Source organism: Phytophthora sojae (assembly GCF_000149755.1).
Source record: "Phytophthora sojae unplaced genomic scaffold PHYSOscaffold_3, whole genome shotgun sequence".
Taxonomy (NCBI): Eukaryota; Oomycota; class Peronosporomycetes; order Peronosporales; family Peronosporaceae; genus Phytophthora; species Phytophthora sojae.
Window position 1 is genome coordinate 7182681 of NW_009258117.1, and position 18572 is coordinate 7201252.

Here is an 18572-nt window from a genome sequence, read left to right on the forward strand (position 1 = left end):
TCCTTGTCAGCCGTGTGGAATTTATTTAGCCGCCGAGATCGACTTTAATGGGCAGGTCCGTAGCTGGTACTCGCATTTACTTGCTCCCTCGCTAATTGCTATCTATATTGTAATCCTTTATCGAAACAAAACGTGTCGATACTATCTTTCCGTGATTCAAGAAGTAATGATGAAGATTGACGTTAAACTGGCAAAATGGGGCATCCAAGTCAACTTGTCATCTCGGTCTCTCGTATAGCTGAAGTAGTCACTATCAATCAGATTCACCGATATGCCCATTCAACGCACTTCCGAATTTCCCGTGCAAGATTCACAACCACCACCTCCACCCCTATCATGCTCGCCTACGCTCTGTCTCGCTCTAACGCGGCACCGATCAACGCGCAACGCAGTCTTCCACCGTCGCCCCCTTCAAACACTCCAACAAACACCCCTCCCACCGTGAACGTCGAAGTCGCCATGCAAGATGAGAGTGACTTGTACCGAGACAATCTGCATGACGGACTCGACTTCTCGACTTTGCGAGCCGACCTGGATCGGCTGCTGGAGGAAGGTCTGATGGAGGAAGGTCTCCGCGAAACCCATGTAGTCCCTGAAGCTGAAGCTGAAGCCGCATACACTATCGATGTGTCCATGTATTACCAAGACAACCGTCGGACCCGAACTCCGAATGCCGAGGAGATGCGTCGCTCGCACTAGCAAGCGGACTAGGGCGTTATCGTCACCATTTAGCACTTTACCGTCAACTCGCTGGGGGTATTAGCAATTTTTTCGTAATCGTTGATTGCCCGTTTCCAGTTCGAATAGTTCGTGTTTGCCATTACGGTCAAGATCTTTTCACCTAGCACAAACCAATCGAAGAATGTTTAGTCTCCTAAGAGGTTCCCCACGTCCGCGTCTCCCCATTCGTCCGTGTCTGCAACCAAGATAAAACAAAGTTAGGCAAACACCTACACCAGAAACGCACTATGTTCGTAACTTACCGTCTTGCTTGCTCGGTCGCGCCGTCGTCTGAGGCTGCGGTGCCCTTGCCATCGTCCGAGCCATCTGCATCTGAGGTGGCGCGACGTACTCGCTGCGGTCGTTATCTTCGTTGTCTCGTGTCCGCGAGTCCGGGGCACTGTTGCCATTCCCATAACTTGAAGACTGCAGTGCTCGCCCGCTATCCTGTCGCTGATACTGGATCTCTTGAGGTTGTCGCTGGTAGGAAGGGGGCGCCCGTGGGTCGTCATCATCCGCGTTCGAATTCCTCGATGAGTGGCCATTACCTAAAGACTGCGGGGGTGGCTGCTGTTGCGGGGGCATCTTGGTGTTCATCGCGTTGTCGCGTTCAAGTTTGGCCAGCTTGGCCTGGAATCCGTCGCAGCGCTGGCCCAAATCCTTACAAATAGCCACGAGGTACCGTAAGCACTCGAGGTTCTCCGGGTAGTCTTGGTGTATCTGCTCGTAGAGCACCATGGCCTTCTGGTAGGCACCCATGCGTCGATAACAGCTCGTGACCATAAGTCGCCACTTGACCTCGTTCGGCTGAATCTGACTCGCGCGCTCGAAGAATTGGATGGCCTTCTCATAGAGTTCGCTCTTGACGTACCATACGCCAAGCCAGGAGATGACGTCCAAGTTGATGGGGAAGTATCGGTAGGATTCGAGGTGGTAGTGGAAAGCCTGCGTCTCGTCGTCGTCCTTGTTGAAAATCTGGCCCAGTCGAGCCAATACGCCGGGATCCGCGACGTTCTTGGCGTTGCGATCACGCTTGTCACTCCCTCCGAAGCATGACAACAAGATGTTGAACCATTTCGCCGCCTGTCGGTAGTTGCCCATGATATCGTGTAAGTTTGCGATCTGATACAGTACTTCTGCGTTCGTAGGGACGATGCTGTGCAGCTTCTCGAACGCCTGGAGAGCTTCATTTAGCACGCTCATTTTGATATTCACCAGACCGAGATTGTAGATGGCTTCGATACAGTCCGCTTCGACTCCAATCGCCTCGAGGAACAGCTCTTTGGCACGTTCACACTCGTTTTTAACGTACAGGCAGTTGCCCTTATTGACGAGTGCCTTGGCGTTGTAGCGCTGGTGTCGCACCGCCAACGACGCGTACTTGTCCGCCTGAGCTGTGTCGCCCTCCACAAAGTACAGGTAACTGAGGTTCGTTGCTGCCATGGCCTTGTGGGCCGGGTCTTTCTTCTCGAACGCTTTGAGAACTTCAATGGCCTTGTCGAACTCCTTTTCTTTCAGGAACCAATGCGCCTTACAGATCTCCATCTCGCTGGCCAAACTCTCGTGGTTCTCCTGCTTCAACGCGTCGATGACCCACGTAAAGCCCGCCAACCAGTCCTTCTTGTCCAGTGCAGGCGCGCAGAGCTTCGCAGCCACTAGAATGTACTCCATGGCCTTCTTCCTCCTGGCCCGGATCTCGGCCTTCAGTCCGTCGGTCTTGAGTGAATGGAGGTGCTCCTTGGACGACGTGTGGTCGTCGTCACTGTGCTTGGACTCGTTGGCGAGCCCGGACTCCTCTTCGTCCTCATCCGACATGCCCTCCATCGGGATCGTGATGAGGTTCGTGAAGCCTCGCCGCATCTTCTCGTGCTCGCCGATAGCGTAGTAGCAGATGATGAGATTAAAGCCCGACTGGAAGTCCGCGTTGCCCTCCATGACGTCCTCGAACGTAGCGGCCGCATCCTGATAATGGCCCAACTTGATCTGCGCCGCGCCGATGTTGCGCTTGATCTTGTAGCGCACCTCCTTGCTCGTGTTCGGGATCTGGTCCAGCGCCATGCGATACATCCGAATGGCGGTCGGGTACTGCTGCTGCTCGAAGTAGATGTTACCCATATTCACGCGCAACCGGCCGCCCTGGGCGTATTGTTTGTTCTTGACTATCGGAGTGTACGACTGGATGGCCTCTTTCCATAGTCCATTCAAGTGATATGCGTTGGCCAGGTTGAAGAAGACGGCGTACGTCAGGTCGATGTTGAGCATGTCCGCCAGTCCGTTGAGCTCGCAGTGCTTGTTGAACGCGCGCTCCTTGCGTCCCGCGTCTTTGGCCAAGTGCAGCGCCTCCTCGTACTGCTCCTTGGAGATCAACTCGGCAGACTGTTCAATGAGCGAGTTCACGGTACGCTCCAGCTCTTTGGCCACTTCCTTCGGTGAATTCTCCGTCTTCTCCACTAATGCAGGCGCCGCTCCAGATTTTCGCGCTTCCCCCATGGGGTCAAACATCCGCTGACCTGACGCAGTGCGTGGATTTGACTAGGAAAAATAAAATAACGTTAGAGAAAAAAATGGAGGTTGTAGCAGATCAAGGAGCTCAAAACTTACTGAGAATCCTGCACCGGAGACGGATGTCATGGGTCTCGCTTCACCGGATTGTTGGGCCGTGCCCATCCTGGAGCCTGGGATCTGTCGGCCCATTTGTGAAGGTGGAGCTCTAGTACAAAACTCAACTTTCAGTCAGGATTACTCGATTATCCACCAACCGGGGGTAGTATCCTACCTGAACGCGGTTCCTGGCGGGTTGTAGCCCCCTCTCGAGGCCGGCGCTCCGTAGGACGACGACATGTAGTTGGTGGTAGCCGCCGTCTGCGGAGGCGCCAGGTCGATGCTGAAGTTGAAGCCCTCGTACAGATCCTCGTCGTCCTCCTCCTCCACCATGAGTCCGTGCCTCGACTGGCCGTAGCCGCCCCCATAGCCTGCCATTTCCAGACGTCCAAGACCAACACACACCGCAATGGAGCTCTGCTGTCTGTCTGTCTATCCTAGGAGGAGCTTCCTGTCGAGCGAGCAGCCGCAACGGGATCGCGGGGCGTTGGGGCAGTTGTGACGAGTCGCCAGCGAAACGACGCGACTTCGGCTCGGTTGAAGACCGAAAGTCTGACTGCATGGCGATGGAAGGAAGACAGGGAAATTCAATACGATATTGAACCAAGTTCAGTCGTCTCCGACGCTAAAGCTGAGAGCCAACAACACTGCTACGAGCACGGTTATGATGAAGGTGATCGTCGATGTGGGTCGTGTTGCTCCTGCGAATGGGATGAGGAAGGAGCAGTCCTCGCCCATCAACGGGAAGTACTCGAGCGTGTTGTTGTAGGGCTCGTACACCATCGAGCAGTAGCAACTGCCGTTCACGCACTCGCCGTTCGGGTACGAGCAGTTGTTCAGGCACATTTCTGTCGGCAAAAAAGTAATGGTTAGTATGCTGATCTCAATATCGAGGAGTCCATAGATACTCACGCGCGTCGCAGTACTTGCCGTACCAGCCTTCGTCGCACATGCACCGCGAGTTGGGGAACTCGACGGAGCAGTAGCCGTGACCTGAACAATTGAACCCGCAGTTGCGGATGGAGCAGTCGTCCCCGATGAACGGCGGCTTGCAGATGCACTTGCCGAAGCCGTCGCAGACTCCGTTCGAGTAGCGGACGTTGTCGGCCGTGCACGGGAACTTCTGCACGTTCTCCACGTACGAGTCGTTGCTCGTGTGCTCGAAGCCCGAGAAGCAGCAGTGGTCGCAGATCTGCGTCTGGTGGGCGTCGTCGTAGGCGCAGTACGAACCGGGACACGACGAGTTGGAGCAGTCCTCGCCGTAGTAGCCGTCGTCGCAGCGGCAGTTCCCAGCCAGACACTTGCCGTGCAGCGAGCAGTTCTTGATGCAGTTGTTGAGGTCGTACTGCCACAGATCTCCGAGGGAGGCAGCGGCAAACGTCACGGCGTCTTGGTACTTCTCCGCGCGCTCATAGCCGTAGCCCCCAAAGACGAAAACCTTGTCGAAACCTTCGTGGTAGACGCTCATGTGGCCGGAGCGTTGAGAGGGGTGTTCCCATTGCAGTTCGGCAGGTAGATCCTCCCGTCCGTCTTGACGATGTCGACAGCCATCCCACCCAGGAGCTTGACGTCGCGCTTGCTGGACGAGAACAGGCTGTTGTGTTGTTCCTCGAGTCGGCTCTGCGTACACGGAGAACTGTAGTCAATGGATTCGTGAGCTTTTTTTTTTTCATTTTTTTAGCCGAAATATGCGACGAACTTACCGTTTTCGTGCCGTAGTGGGTTTCTGCGATAAAGTAGTAATCGTCCGTGTTGTTATCTGAGCTGGTAGCCACGTACGCGGCGTAGTTTCCGCTGTAAGGCAGCCGTCGTGTCTCGAGATCGTCGGTGCACGAGTCCGGGTAGATTGGATACACAAACGAATGCTGCTTGACCCAACGATTAGCGCCTACAGCCACAAAACGTGTCAATTGCCTCGTAATTCACAATATTTTGCCAGTCGCCGACGTACTCGCGTTGTATTGCCATGTATCGTCGTAGTAGTAGTTGGAGATGTAGCCTCCGAACAATAGGAAGACGTTGTTGGCGACGATGAGACTGTGGTCGACTCTTGGCTCAGGGATCGCATCGCTGACTGCTAGAACCCGCGACCAAACTTCAGTGCTCAGGTTGTATTTCCACATGTCGTTCAAGTAGTACGGGTGCGCTGGGAACGGCGTAAAGCCAACTTCACGAGTGGTGAGCGTTCCTCGTCCTGCACCGGCACTCGTTGTGGTTGGGTAGGGGAAGAACGTGCGGTAGCCCCCGTGGATGAAGATAGCGTTGTCGAACACCACAGACGTGTGCCCAGCACGTCCTGACGGCCACGTCACCACGCATTCTACTTCAATCTCATTCAGCAGTGCATCCGCGAGGATCTTCGGATCGGTGGGGCATTCTACCTTCTCGGTAATATTCGTCCAGGCATTCGTGACCTTGTCATAGACCCAGAGATCGTTGAGATATCCGCCCAAAGGGAACTGAGAGACGTCACTCCAGTCGTTCTCCTCACTGTTCTCATGAGCGAACCCCTGCCAGAGTCGAAACCCACCGAAAACGTACAACTTGTCGTCCAGAACGACGCTCGAGTACTTGAATCTCTTCCCGGGGCCGTGTCGGCTACTCCCCAGCGCGATCATCTCGGTCCACGATCCGTCGGAGAAGTCGTAGAGCCACAAATCGTCGCAGTAGTCATCGCACATTGGTCCGAATCCTCCGTAGATGGCCATTGTGTTGTCGCTAAACACCTCGGCGCTGTGCATCCACCGCTCGGACGGATGTGTGCACACCGACGCACCCAGGACCATCTTACAGCCTCCCCACTCAGCCCCTTCATCCAGAACCACCCACCCACTGTCCACACAGCCATTGTCAGCGAATCTGGTACAGTCTAGCAGCAGAAACATCAAAAGTTAGCTCAAAATGTAGCAATACGTACTGTACCAATGCTCAGAACTTACTGATGTCGTAGCTCCAGACGTCGTTGAAGAAGACCGCGACCGGCACCTCCGTTGAGTCCGTAGGGTATGCGATTTTGTCCTCGTACGACAGAAACTCCAGCGATCCATTGACCCGCGTGATCTCGTACGTCTTGGGGACGTGGGTCTTGGTCGTGTCTTCCGTTCGACCCCCGAAAACTACCAACTGGTTGTCGTACGTCACGAACGAGTGGCCTCGTCGAGCTGCGGGGCTGGAGATGTTGGCGCTCCAGGTCCATTGCCGCCAACACGAAACAACTTGCAGCCACGAATACAGACAGAAGAGGACATGCAGCAGCAAACGCATTCGGCACAATAGATAGATACTTCGATACTCTGAAAACCGCGACGGTTCCCGAAAGATCGCAAGAAATTGCGAAATGCTGCTAAAAGTTGACCAAGTTAAAGAAAACTACGATATTCTACTTCTTTTCGTGGTTGTAGCGCTTGAGGTGGCTGATGTAGCGCAGCGAGAGAAGCGCGAGAAGCCGGAAGGCCACGATCAGCGCGATTAGCACGAGGACGTTCCTCAGGATCAGTTCGTGCTTCATGTTGAAGGCATGTTCGACGTACTGCTTGAGCGTAATGTTACCCATGGTTGGTGGGGCATTCTTGACGGTCTGGCAGCTGAGACCATCGGTGCTTCCTCCCGGGCAGTCAGCGAAGATCAGAGCCACGAGGGCCGCGATGCTGTACGTGGGCGGCGAGATGTAGTAGATCCACTTGTACCCGGTTGGGGGAGTGCGAACACCAGGAGCTGGCCGAAGTACACGAAGAGCAGCGCGTTGAGGGAGAGCACCAGCCAGTAGTAGATGAACGTGGTGAAGCCGCTGAAGCCGACGCTCGGGAAGAAAATGACGCAGAAGCAGAACGACGAGAGCATAACGTACGGGATCTCGACCAGCGTGCCGGCGATAAAATACCACAGCGCGTGGTAACTTTCGCACGAGCGTTCACGGTAGAAGGCGGTGCGTTCTTCGGCCGCCACCGGCATGACGCTGTTGAAGCCGATGATACCGAGGAATACCGTGCTGATGAACACGAGCCCGACGCCTGCGTTGATACCGGTGAACGTCGAGTAGTCGGTGGCCTGGTAAATTACGCCCAGCAGAGCTCCGAGCATCATGCGGATCATCAGTCGAGTGAGATTGTACGTCGGCGTGCGCCAGTACATGTGGATGAAGCGTTGGCGCTTGAACTGCGTCACAGGGCGAGAGGCGAACTGGTGCGTAAATTTCAGCTCTGGGGTGTTAGCGGCCGGTCGAAGAACTCCGTCTTGGTTCAGATTGACGTCTAGCAGCGTCTTTAGCTCACTCTTGAGGAAATATTCAGCGAAGTCAAAGCCATTGCTGGATCCGCTGCCGACTCTCGCTCCGATACACTCCAGCATCCACGTAGCGGGGTTGTATCCCGGCCCAATCGGCGTCACGTCTGGAGCAGCTTCGAAGTAGTTGATGAGGTTGGCCGACTCCTTTCCCAGTTCACCGAAAAACACCATTCGTCCTCCACGACGAAGCAGCAGCAGCGAGTCGAAGAAGCTGAAGACCTCGGAGCTTGGCTGGTGGATGGTGCACACGATCGTTCGGCCGGAGTCGGCGATTTTCCGGACGCCGTTCATGATGAGCTTGGCCGAGCGAGCATCCAATCCGCTGGTGGGTTCGTCCATGAAGATGATGCTGGGCTGCGCCACGAGCTCCACGCCGATAGTCAGGCGCTTCATTTGCTCGGTGGAGGACCCACGGATGATCTTATCGGCGATGGCCCCAGCTCCAGCAGCGCGATACACTCGCCCACCGACTCCATCTTCTCCGGTATAGGGACAGAGGAATCCTGCCGCAACATGGCGGAGAACACGAGAGTCTCCCGAATCGTTGCCGACTCCGAGTGGATGTCCATTTGCTCGCAGTAGCCCGTGCACCTTCGAATGGCGAGGTCGGTCGCCGGATAACCATTGAGCAGTATCTTGCCGCGAATTTTACCGCCGGTCTTCCTGCCCGCGATAACATCCATGAGTGTCGTCTTGCCTGCCCCCGAAGACCCCATGAGCGCCGTCATTGTTCCTGGTCGAGCAAACCCAGAGACGCCTTGGAGAAGGTCGATGTCCTCACCTTTCTTGCCTCCGGGCATGGGCACCGAGTACCACAGATCGTGGAAAGCCAAGGTCACGGGCGGGGCGCGCGCTCTCGGCCTCATCACTTGGACTAGAACATCCTCGCGTGGAGCAGCACTGACCTTAGGAGAGTTGGCTGGAGGTCCCTCTTTCGCGTTGATATCGGCCTGAACTAACGTGGTGCTTTCGGGACTCTCGTAGCGCTTGTATTCGAGTACGAAATTCGCGGCGAGTACGACGTATCCGCAGACGAAGTAGAGCCAGCCGAAGTAGATCCACGCTTCGTCAGTCGGTAACCCGGACAACTTGAGGCTGTACTCGCCGAATGTGGATCGAATTTTCCCTGGAGCGCAAAGATGGCTGGCAAGCGCAGGGTCGGGCAAGCGGCCCAGCAAGAAGACGCGCGTGCCGTTCGCGCCCCCCCCGTCCTTCCGGCGGAGCACCTGAAAATCACCCGGAAGCTCATGCCCCTCATCCGCGCCGAGCGGGCCCCCACGCCGCGCGACTTCAAGGAAGTGGCCGCTCATCTGCAACCGACTCGCGACTACCGCACAGTGCGGAAGATCTACGAGAAGTACGTGAAGGGCGAGCCATGGAGCAAGAGCGGGCCCGCCCCGGAGCCCAAGCACGAGCCCATCCGGGTCAACATGGAGCTCCAGAAGCTGCTCGCCAAGAAGCCGGATCTGACGCAGTGCGCCCTCTGGCTCGACATCAAGCCGTCTACATTCTACTCCATTTACAAGAAGGTTGAGGCGCTGCCGCCTGAACGGACGGACTACTCGCGTAAAAAAACCCAGTTCTGCCCGGACTATATGTACCAATTCCAGCTACCGCGACACACGCTGCGCATCGAGGCGTTCTCATTGACAGACCTCGGGGTGCTGGGGCGCCTCTTGGTGCTGCTGAAGTTGGGGGTTGACATCACGCTCATGCTCGACTGGAGGCAGACGATGGCAACGTTCGAGCTGCCGCTCGTGAAGAAGCTGCTGGCCGAGCAGAAGAAAGGGGCCCAGATCAGGATCCTCGTGGCGAAGAAGCGGAGCAAGGTTCAACACATCAAGGCAAGTAATGCTCTCTCTTAAAGTTGCCTTGGTTGTCTTGTGTTAACTCTGTTATTGCAGTTGATTATTGTGGACGATGTCATGTCGTCGAGTGGATCCGTCAACCCTTCCTTCCAAGGATTAAACCTGTCCTATGAGAGCATCACCTACCACTTCATGTTTGATGCAGGTAACTTGTGATGTTAACTCTTTGTTTGTGCACTGTTGTTAACCTGTTTGCTCGATTCGCTATGTAGTTCGGAATGATCTCGAAGAGTCACAGGCCAAGGAGGCCCTGTTCATGGAGATCGACGACGAGTGGGTCAGTGAGCAGGAGGCCCTCACCACGGCCGCTAAGCAGCTGGCGGCCGCCCAGGCCAGCGAGGGATTCGCCCCCGAAGAGCTGGTTAGCGAGGAGCTCGCGCCCGAAGAGCTGGTTCTCGGGGAGTTCGTGGACGAGAAAGGGGGCGCCATCATCGAGGAAGAGAAGAAGGAGAAGGCCCGCAAGGCCAACGCGGCCGATTACATCAGGCTGAAGCTGGCCGGCATCTGTGTGAATTGCAGGACTGGAGCTCTCGCCGAGGGTGAAAGCACGTGCACCGCGTGCTGGTCGGGGGCAACAGACAAGCGCAGCCTGCAGCGGATGGACGCTTCTCGTACACTGGATTGATTCACCTGTCGAGCCCCACCGCGTTGACGCGAACGGAGTTGCCGCCGTAAACTCGAACACAACCGCTAAAGCAGCATGACACAAGCCCCTTGAGGAAATGTTCGTACGCTGAATCATGGATACATGTAAGCGTGTACTGGGGTGGTTCACATCGTCACCAGCGCAAGAATCAATTCCAGTATCATCACAGAAAGGAGAGCGGCAGGTGCGGCCGCTGCAACAAGAAGAAACCTGCAAGCGACAAGCACTCCAGCTGCGCTGAATGCAGGGCCACGGACGCGGCGAACCGAAACGAGGCTATCCAGTCGAGAGAGCCTGGGAACTTCCCAGTGGGAAGTGCGTGACGTGCCTCAAGCGAAATTGCGCTGAAAAGCCTGAAAAGGCCGGCGGTGGGTTCTACAGTAAGTGCGACCTATGCCGCAAACGCGCACAAGAAAGCAAGGAGAGGTGCTCAGCCATGCGCGCCGCACTCGGCACCAAGAGACAGAAGACGCCCGGGCAGTGTTGCCACTGCCACTTGCCATGCGCGACTAAACCACGGGAGAAGGGCGGCGGTCTCTACTCAATGTGTGGCTGGTGCCGAGTCCGAGTCCAGCCAAGCTGGACTTCAACGCCTCGCACGGGATCCGACAGCAGCGTCCACGCCGACCCGGCTTGTGCAGCCAATGCGGGAACTCCGCAAAGGCCAAGTCCTTGAAGGACGGGGGTGGGTGAGGAGTGCCTCGAAAAAGCCCGCCAGAGGCGAAAAGCGAGGTATTGGGAGAAGAAGGCGGCGGCGCAACGCGAGGACGAAGAGGACGAGGAGATGGACGAGGAGGAGAGCGATGAGGGCGCGGACGAGTACGAGAAGAAGGACGGAGTCGTGCATTTCTAGGCATTGTAGCGTCTCCGAGTGCTCTTCGAAAGCACTCGGATTTCTTTCGAAAAACACAGTTGCCGTTCGGACTTGGTTCCAGTATCCACGCGCCGTGCACGATGGTGATACTCGGGGAAGCAGCTGAAATGAAGAAGAAGAAGCTGGTGAACCAGGTCTGGCACAGGAAAAGCGTGCACAGGAAGGAGAAGTAGCGGTCTGCGAGCACGACGTAGCCGCCCATCCAGTAGACGACCGAGCCGAAGATCACCGTGTCCACAATGGCCAGCGGGATCTGCGTCACAGAGCTGGCCAACACGTACGCCAGTGAACGGAAGAAGTTGGCGCCTCGTTGCTTGTAGAAGACACTGCGGGACTCCATAAACGTCGGAAGCTGGGCTGCCTGGCCCATGGAGAGGAACAACGTACGAGAAGAGCAGACCGAGGACGAGTTGGCTGGGGATTAGAAGTTCGGACACAAGGCCAGTAACTCAATACACCTCAACGTTATTAAAAAGAGGACGAGTTGGCTGTTGGCGTCGTCCATCTGCCAGAACGTTGAGCCGTACAGCAACCCCATCACGACCACCACGAAGGCTCGACCCAGTAGGAAGATCTTGTCACGCAGCGAGATCCGCACTTGTCTGCGCAGCACTGTCATCAGGTCTTCCAGGAGCGACTGACGGAACAATCTTGGGTCTTGCAGTGGATCCGAATCCTCGGTACCTGTAGAAGTCGGTTGACGTGCAGTCTGCAGGTACTCCCGCGTCTTCTGATAAATGTCGGACTGTCGGAAGCGCTCAGCGAAATCCGCCGAGTTGAATGGAACTCGAGTGTCCTTGTGACTTTCACTCACGTAGACGTGCTGCTTGTCCGTTCCGAGGTCGAGCAGGAAGTCGGCGACGTCTTTGCGCGGAGGACACTGGAATCCCATGCGTTCGAAGTACTCCTGCACTTGGTTTCGCGGGCCATGGCACATAATGCGACCGCTATTGAGGATCAACACGTCGTCGAACACGTTGAAGACCTTAGGTGGCGGCTGCAAGAGAGACACCACGACGTTGCACTTGAAGCTCCTCGCTAAACTCTTGAGCGAGTTGACAATGTCGAACGTGGTGGCCGCGTCTAGGCCCGTGCTGATCTCGTCCAGCAACACGACTCTCTTGTGGCCGAACGTCATTTCTCCAGTCGTGACGCGCTTTCGTTCGCCCCCGGAAACCCCGCGGATCATGGCATTCCCGACCATTGTGTCCTTGCATCGAGTGAGTCCAAGGGTTCGGATGCGTAGATCCGCCGCGAATTTGTGCAGCGCAGTCATGACCTTCACCGCGTTTTCGTGCCTCTCGCCTGCCAACTCCTTCATCGCCTTCACAATCCACGGCTCCGGTTCAGACCCTTCGCAACATTCGTGCGCGAACTCGAACGTCTCCTGCACGGTGAGCTGCGGCTGGTGATCGTACTTCTGGTTGGTGTAGCCGACAAACCGAGGCAGGCGGGGCAGCAGCTCGGCTCGGGGTCTGCCGTTGTACGTGATCTCTCCGGTGACGTCGATGGTTTTGTCCATTGGGAATCGACCGCTGAGGATCTTGAGCAGTGAAGACTTGCCCGACCCGGGTTGGCCCAGTACCAGCGTGATACGGGTTGGCTTGAATACACCCGAGACCCCACTTCTCTGCGGTCTCTTGATGCGAGAAGCACTTCATCACACCGCGAGTCACTTGCGTCCAAATCGTGGGAACGTGGGGTCCTTCCGATCCTGGCTTGGCCAGCGGTAGACGCGCGGAGATCCGCAAGTCATGGAAACAGATCTCCACCTCGGGAATGGGTCTCCCCAGCGCCTTCTCCATTGTCGTGGCCACGCATTCGTGCATGGCGACAACCCCGCCCGAAAGCAGGGAATCAACGCTGGAGAGGTCGGGTTCCACCATGCTTGAAGAGGTTGCTTGGCAGGAAGAGACTTGGAGGCTTGCAGGAAGGAATTGGTGAATTGGAAAGTGATCTTCGGGCCAAACCAAGCAGATGTGACCTTCGCCTGCCTGCGTTGGAAGCATTTAGCAGTGAGAGCTGGTAGATCTATCTGCTTGCTTCATCGCATTTTGCTTGTGAGTGAATGGCTTCAGTTTCACGGAGATTATGGCACTGGATGTCAATTCTTGGGCAATGCCTTCTCGCCCCTGACCGTGCGGGTGTATATTGACTCAGTCTTGGTTGAGGTAAGTGTTCCGGTTCGCTTCATCCCGTTTGTTTATGAAAAAGGGTTCGCGATTACTTTCTCGGGCGTTTTACTAGCCTTCAGAACCAGGGGTTGGAAAAAATAATATCAATACAATAGTTACGGCATTTTTAGCACGGAATAATATATTATTGCTTTAGGGTGCTCCCGTACAATGGAAAATTGTCCCAATACAATATCAACACTTTCGCCAATACAAAAACTAAGCTTACTACAAAACCCCCGTATATATTTATTGCCAATAATTGGGAAAATACTGTATTATTGGCTGAGCCTGTATTGCAATGATTATTACTGCGACTCCAAAACCAAAATACATTATGATATTTTATTTTCCGACCTCTGTTCAGAACGCCACAATCCATCACTTAAGAGTACCGCTAATACCAGTGAGGCGTATCCGATATAGTACTCGTGTATTTGTAGACGGCTCACAGCTCGTTTCTCCACCTCGGCGATAGTCTCACTCTCAACGCGTATGCGGTGGGGTCCCACACAACTCCCAACGCTCACCTCAATGTGCACTTCAACGTGCACAACAATGGCCAACGTCGATCTCAATCCGCTACATATTTCACGCAAAAAACACGGGGTACTCTTCCACCTCGCCACCACTCTCGCCGTCACTGCCTTCGCTCTCCAGTTCATAGTACATCGACACACTCTTCCAATGTGGAGGGTAGCTGTAGCAGTCTCGCAGAAACGCGTGATCCACGAGCCATTGCACCAATTCATCATGACCTCCCTGCGTCGCAGCGTTGATTGCAGCAGTGTCGCTGCCTTCTGACCGAAACTGCATGAGCCACTTGGCCACACTGCAATGGCCAGCAAGGCACGCGTCGACTAGGGCGTTCTTCGTGCAGCCTTCGTCCCGGTGTGAGTGCAGCCACTTGACCACATCAAGGTGTCCATTAGCAGCAGCCGCGTCCATAGCGGCCAGCGTGCATCCTTCCTCGCGATAACAATGTAGCCACTTGACCACGGCCAGGAATCCGTGGGCGGTCGCAAGGTCCATGGCGTCCGTCGTGCAGCCCTCCGATCGGTGCTCGGCCAGCCACTGCACCATCTCGAGGTGGCCATTAGCTGCGGCCAGGTCCATGGCGTCCACGGAGCAGTGCTCGCCGCGGTTGGCATGTAGCCATTGCACGACTCGAAGCTCCCCCGCCTCCGCTGCAAAGTCCAGCGCGTCCGAGACGGCCCCGGCTGACGCCGTCGCGCTCAACGACTTGGCCAGATCCAGGTGGCCGTGATCCGCAGCATCTGCCAGCGACCAACTGGCAGTGACATCGTAGAACTGCTGTACCAGCGCCAGCACCAGCTCGTTGTCGGCGTCGTGCGCCCGACACACGGCGTATACAGACGGAGAGATGATCGCCATGGGCTCGATGCGATGCGACAGCGCTTCCGTGTTCGCAAATGCCGGCCGCCATCCCAGAGCGACTGGGCCGCGACCGCGAGGAACTTAGGCGCGCGTGGGGGGAGGAATGGTCGACCCTGCGTTCAAAGATCCCGGCCACCACGATGGTGACTGTGGACAGCTTCAGTAGCAAATCCATCCCAGCGAAGTTGATGCAGGGAGGGAGTGACATGGGAGACTTGACTCAAGTCTTGAGGTCCGGCCCGCGGGCAAATGCAGGCCACGAAGCTGTCGCCTACGTTCCGGACTCTAGGTCCTACAGGAAGCTTCATGCCATTTGTCAACGCGGTTTTGATTGTTGTTAGAGTATCTATCCTTACCTAGTCTACCTAGTCTACCTAGTCTACTGAATACGTGCGCCCCACTCGCGAGCGCTTAGCTTAGCTTAGCATTAGCATTAGCCGCTCTCACCACCGCAAGAAGTCGATCGTCTCGGCCTCTCGTACTTCCTCCTCGTCGTCGGTGAGCACCAGCTCGTCCATGAGCTCCTGGAGGTACGGGTGCTTGTCAACCAAGGCGGTCACGTCCCAGTACCCGCGCCGTGCCAGGTACTCCACAAAACCCAGCTTGCCGATGCAGTCGCTCTTGCGGTTGGCCACCAGCCACCTGGCGACGTCTTCGTGTCCTGCGTTGATGGCGTTCACCACCGCCGACTGCGAGCAACCCTCGTGTCTGTTGGCGTGCAGCCACTGGATTACCTCGAGGTGGCCGTAGGACGCGGCGTTGTCGATGGCGTAGTGCGTGGCCCCCTCCTTGCGGTTGAAGTGCAGCCACTGCACCACCTTCAAGTGGCCGTGCTGGGCCGCGAAGTCCATGGCGTTGGAGGTGCACCCCTCCTTCCTGTTGGTCTGCAGCCACTGCACGACCTGCGAGTGGCCGTTGCTGGCCGCCATGTCCATGGCGTCCGTCGTGCACCCTTCCTTGCGGTTCTCGTGCAGCCACTGCACGACCTCGAGGTGGCCGAACTCGGCGGCCGAGTCCATGGCCTCCTGGCAGCAGCGCTGGAACTTCCTGGGGTTGCGCCGGCTCAGCCGCTGCACCAGGTGCAGGTGGCCGGCCAGCGCCGCGCGCATGAGGCTCCACTTGGGCGACCAGTCCAGGAACGAGTTGACGTGCTGCAGCACCAGGTCGTTGTCGGCGTCGAAGCGCGCGCACGCGGCCAGCACGGCGGGCGAAAGGTCCAGCAGCTCCATGGAGTTTATTAGCAGTGGTGGAGAGGTCTCCGATCGTAGAATGAGCGAGCATGGGCCGGTTCGGTGCGATGCCACCCCGGGAACCCATGGCTTATCGTGTTGAAGTAACGCCCGGCAGTTTCTGCGACGCCGCTTCGACTTTCATTTCTGTATTATACCAGCTGGTTTTATCCGGTTTTATACCCCTTGCCTTATGTTCGTATTAAGTTTCTCTTAAATACGTTTTAGGTTCGTGCTTTTACTTGTCGGGACTGCATATCCTGAGTAAGTCGATAGCATCAGCTCTGGAAACATGACTGTTAACTATTGAGTTGAACCTATATAGTTTTATTCCCAAGCGACGCACGCTTTGCTGGTTGCTTTTTCGCGCACATCGCAGGGTGTTACATGTTACGTGACCACCCGCGGCTATCGCTGCGCAGCGATGGGAAGCTTTGCTCCATGACTACGGAGAGTTCGAGCTCGGCCTGGAGCTTGCTGGCCGACGCGGCCTTCGACGACCTCGTGGCCCAGATTCTGTAGGTGGTGGTGGTTGTGCCCTCCTCTGCTGGCCACATGAATGGCCCCGACTAATGGTGGATTTTGTGTCATTCGGCCAGCGTGGAGCCGCAGACCGCGCGCGATGCACCGTTAGTGCGGCGGAGAGACGACGGATCCACGCTGCTGCACGTGGTGGCTGGCTGGAAGCACTCGGAGCAGATAGTGCGCGACTTACTCGCCGCCGGGGTGCCGCCCGACGTCCGCGTAACGTAGAACTAGAAATTCCGGTGGCTACCCGAGCTGCGTCGTCAGCTGATTCCTTGATGTCGTTGTGTTATCTTTGCAGGATGATTCCGAGTGGACGCCATTGCTGGAGGCCGCGCAGGAAGGACAGTTTGCAGTGTGTCAAGCGCTGCTGGACGCAGGGGCCATCCCGGACCTGCCTTGTGGAGACGTGACCCCGCTGCATGCGGCGGTGGAGGTGGGCAACGAGGAGATGGTCAGGTGGCTGCTCCGCCAGCCCGGGACGTGGCCGAGGCGCTACGACGGAGACTTCTTCGCCTTCATGCTGGAGAAGGCCCCCGGCGCAGTGATCGACTACCTGGACGCGTTCGCGACGGTGCTCAACCACTCGCACAAGGGGTACGAGGCTGTCAAGTACACGGATCTGAGGGTCATCTATGGAGAGCCGACAGTGCCTGTGGGTGATACGGCGCTGGCGCTGGTGGCCGAGAGCTCTGCGGCCCACGCGATTCTGTCGCATCGATTGATGCGCATGATACTGCACGCGAAGTGGCACAGCTTCGCGCGCGCCATGTTCCGTCGAGAGCTCGCGGCGTACACGCTGCTGGTGACGAGCTACTTCATCCCGACGGTGTGGGGCAGCCCGAACTGGATCCACCTCAACTCGAGCATGGACAAGATGGTGGCCGCGCTGCGCTTCGTGTCGTGGCTGCTCAGTATCTTCCTGCTGCTCCATGTCGAACGGGCCGAGTGTCGGGGCGAGGGCGCGCGAAGATACTTTGCGTCCTTCTGGAACTGGATCGGGGTGCTGGCGTACGGGGCCATCATCTGCTCGATCCCGCTCGAGTTCGTCGCATTCTCTGACTTGACCCAGCAGGCGCGAAACAGCGTGCTCGCTCTCATTATTGTGTGCTTGTGGATCAACCTGCTGCAGTTCCTGCAGATGTCCCGGGACAGCGGTCTGATAATCGCCATGATGGTCCACATGGTGAAGGATATTTATCGTTTCTTCCTGCTGTATTCCGTCTTCCTGCTCGGCTTCAGTGGCGCGTTCTACCTTCTGCTGCGCGGAACTGCTGGGTACGAGACGTTCACCAGCTCTTTCATTACGGTTTACCTCATGCTCTACGGCCAGCTCACATACGACAACTTTAAGCAGGCCACCGGGTACACCTGGTACACGAGCAATTTTCTGCTGCTGGTTCACCTGTTGAGCGCTGTCGTGGTGCTGCTCAACATCCTCATCGCCATGATGGCCACGACGTACGCCGAGGTGTGGGATGCGGCCGAGGCCGAAGCTCTGCAGTCACACGCGCAGGCAATCGTTCGACTCGAGAAGGCTCTGACGCCGAAAGCTCGTCGTGATAAGTTTCTCCAGCTTCTTGCTGTGGCCAAGTCGAAGCCGAAGGCGAGTGCAAAGAGCACCCGTGAACGGCAATATGCCGTGGAAAAGGAGAAGGTGGTGGAGGAGAATGATACTCTGACGACGGCTCGAGCGACTCGAAGGCAGAATATTATACTGGGCGTGGCCGAGAAGATGAGGCGACTGTCGATCGTGACCAAGCCTCGGCCCGAGCCTACACCAGGATTGAACCTCAACCAAGGTCGTGTTGTGCCTGTAACTGATGCTACAGATGCACCTGAGCCGGAAGTTCCCGTACTAAAGAAGATGCCTCCGTCGCCGTCACGAATTGCGATCCATGAACTGGCACGAGATGTAGTTGCCCTAAACGTGGCAATGAAGAAGCCTGTGCTTGGAGTTCTGGAAGATGGCGTTCGCTACGAAGTGCCAAAGAAGTCGAACAGAGGACAAGGGCAGAAGGACGAGATGCTCAATCAGCAGTTGGCCCAAGCGCAGCAAAATCGGCAGCAACAACAGCAGCTCGCAGACCTTCAGGCTCAAGTGGAGCAACTCACTGCTGTCATGACGAACCTCCAAGCCTCCATCCTTGCGAACAAGATTCGAGGACCGCCGATACCAAAGTACTGACGCAACATATAATTTACTACTGTCGTATAAACTCATGACGCTACGAACAGAGTTTGTGGATGAGC

General features: G+C 56.4%; 6 protein-coding genes across 6 annotated transcripts; 2 read left to right on the forward strand and 4 right to left on the reverse strand.

Annotated features, from left to right (window-relative positions):
- Positions 1-866: 866 nt before the first annotated feature.
- On the reverse strand, positions 867-3699 carry PHYSODRAFT_495507 (hypothetical protein; the record flags this gene model as incomplete). Its single annotated transcript, XM_009525996.1, has 4 exons — positions 867-916; positions 984-3252; positions 3322-3430; positions 3497-3699. The coding sequence occupies 4 exons, from the start codon at positions 3697-3699 to the stop codon at positions 867-869; spliced, it is 2631 nt and encodes an 876-aa protein (XP_009524291.1).
- Positions 3700-3930: 231 nt separating this feature from the next.
- Positions 3931-4104, reverse strand: PHYSODRAFT_496479 (hypothetical protein; the record flags this gene model as incomplete). The annotated part of the gene is made up of 1 exon (XM_009525997.1): positions 3931-4104. The coding sequence occupies one exon, from the start codon at positions 4102-4104 to the stop codon at positions 3931-3933; it is 174 nt and encodes a 57-aa protein (XP_009524292.1).
- A 2596-nt stretch (positions 4105-6700) lies between these two features.
- PHYSODRAFT_495939 (hypothetical protein) lies at positions 6701-7015 on the reverse strand (the record flags this gene model as incomplete). Its single annotated transcript, XM_009525998.1, has 1 exon — positions 6701-7015. A coding segment is annotated over one exon (315 nt), but the record flags the coding sequence as incomplete, so codon positions are not given.
- Positions 7016-8744: 1729 nt separating this feature from the next.
- PHYSODRAFT_329508 (hypothetical protein) lies at positions 8745-10098 on the forward strand (the record flags this gene model as incomplete). Its single annotated transcript, XM_009525999.1, has 3 exons — positions 8745-9434; positions 9510-9618; positions 9686-10098. 3 exons carry the CDS (start codon positions 8745-8747, stop codon positions 10096-10098), a joined length of 1212 nt encoding a protein of 403 aa, XP_009524294.1.
- Positions 10099-13758: 3660 nt separating this feature from the next.
- Positions 13759-15584, reverse strand: PHYSODRAFT_496984 (hypothetical protein; the record flags this gene model as incomplete). The annotated part of the gene is made up of 2 exons (XM_009526000.1): positions 13759-14301; positions 15249-15584. 2 exons carry the CDS (start codon positions 15582-15584, stop codon positions 13759-13761), a joined length of 879 nt encoding a protein of 292 aa, XP_009524295.1.
- A 651-nt stretch (positions 15585-16235) lies between these two features.
- On the forward strand, positions 16236-18507 carry PHYSODRAFT_329512 (hypothetical protein; the record flags this gene model as incomplete). Its single annotated transcript, XM_009526001.1, has 3 exons — positions 16236-16312; positions 16394-16538; positions 16621-18507. The coding sequence occupies 3 exons, from the start codon at positions 16236-16238 to the stop codon at positions 18505-18507; spliced, it is 2109 nt and encodes a 702-aa protein (XP_009524296.1).
- Between the last annotated feature and the right edge of the window lie 65 nt (positions 18508-18572).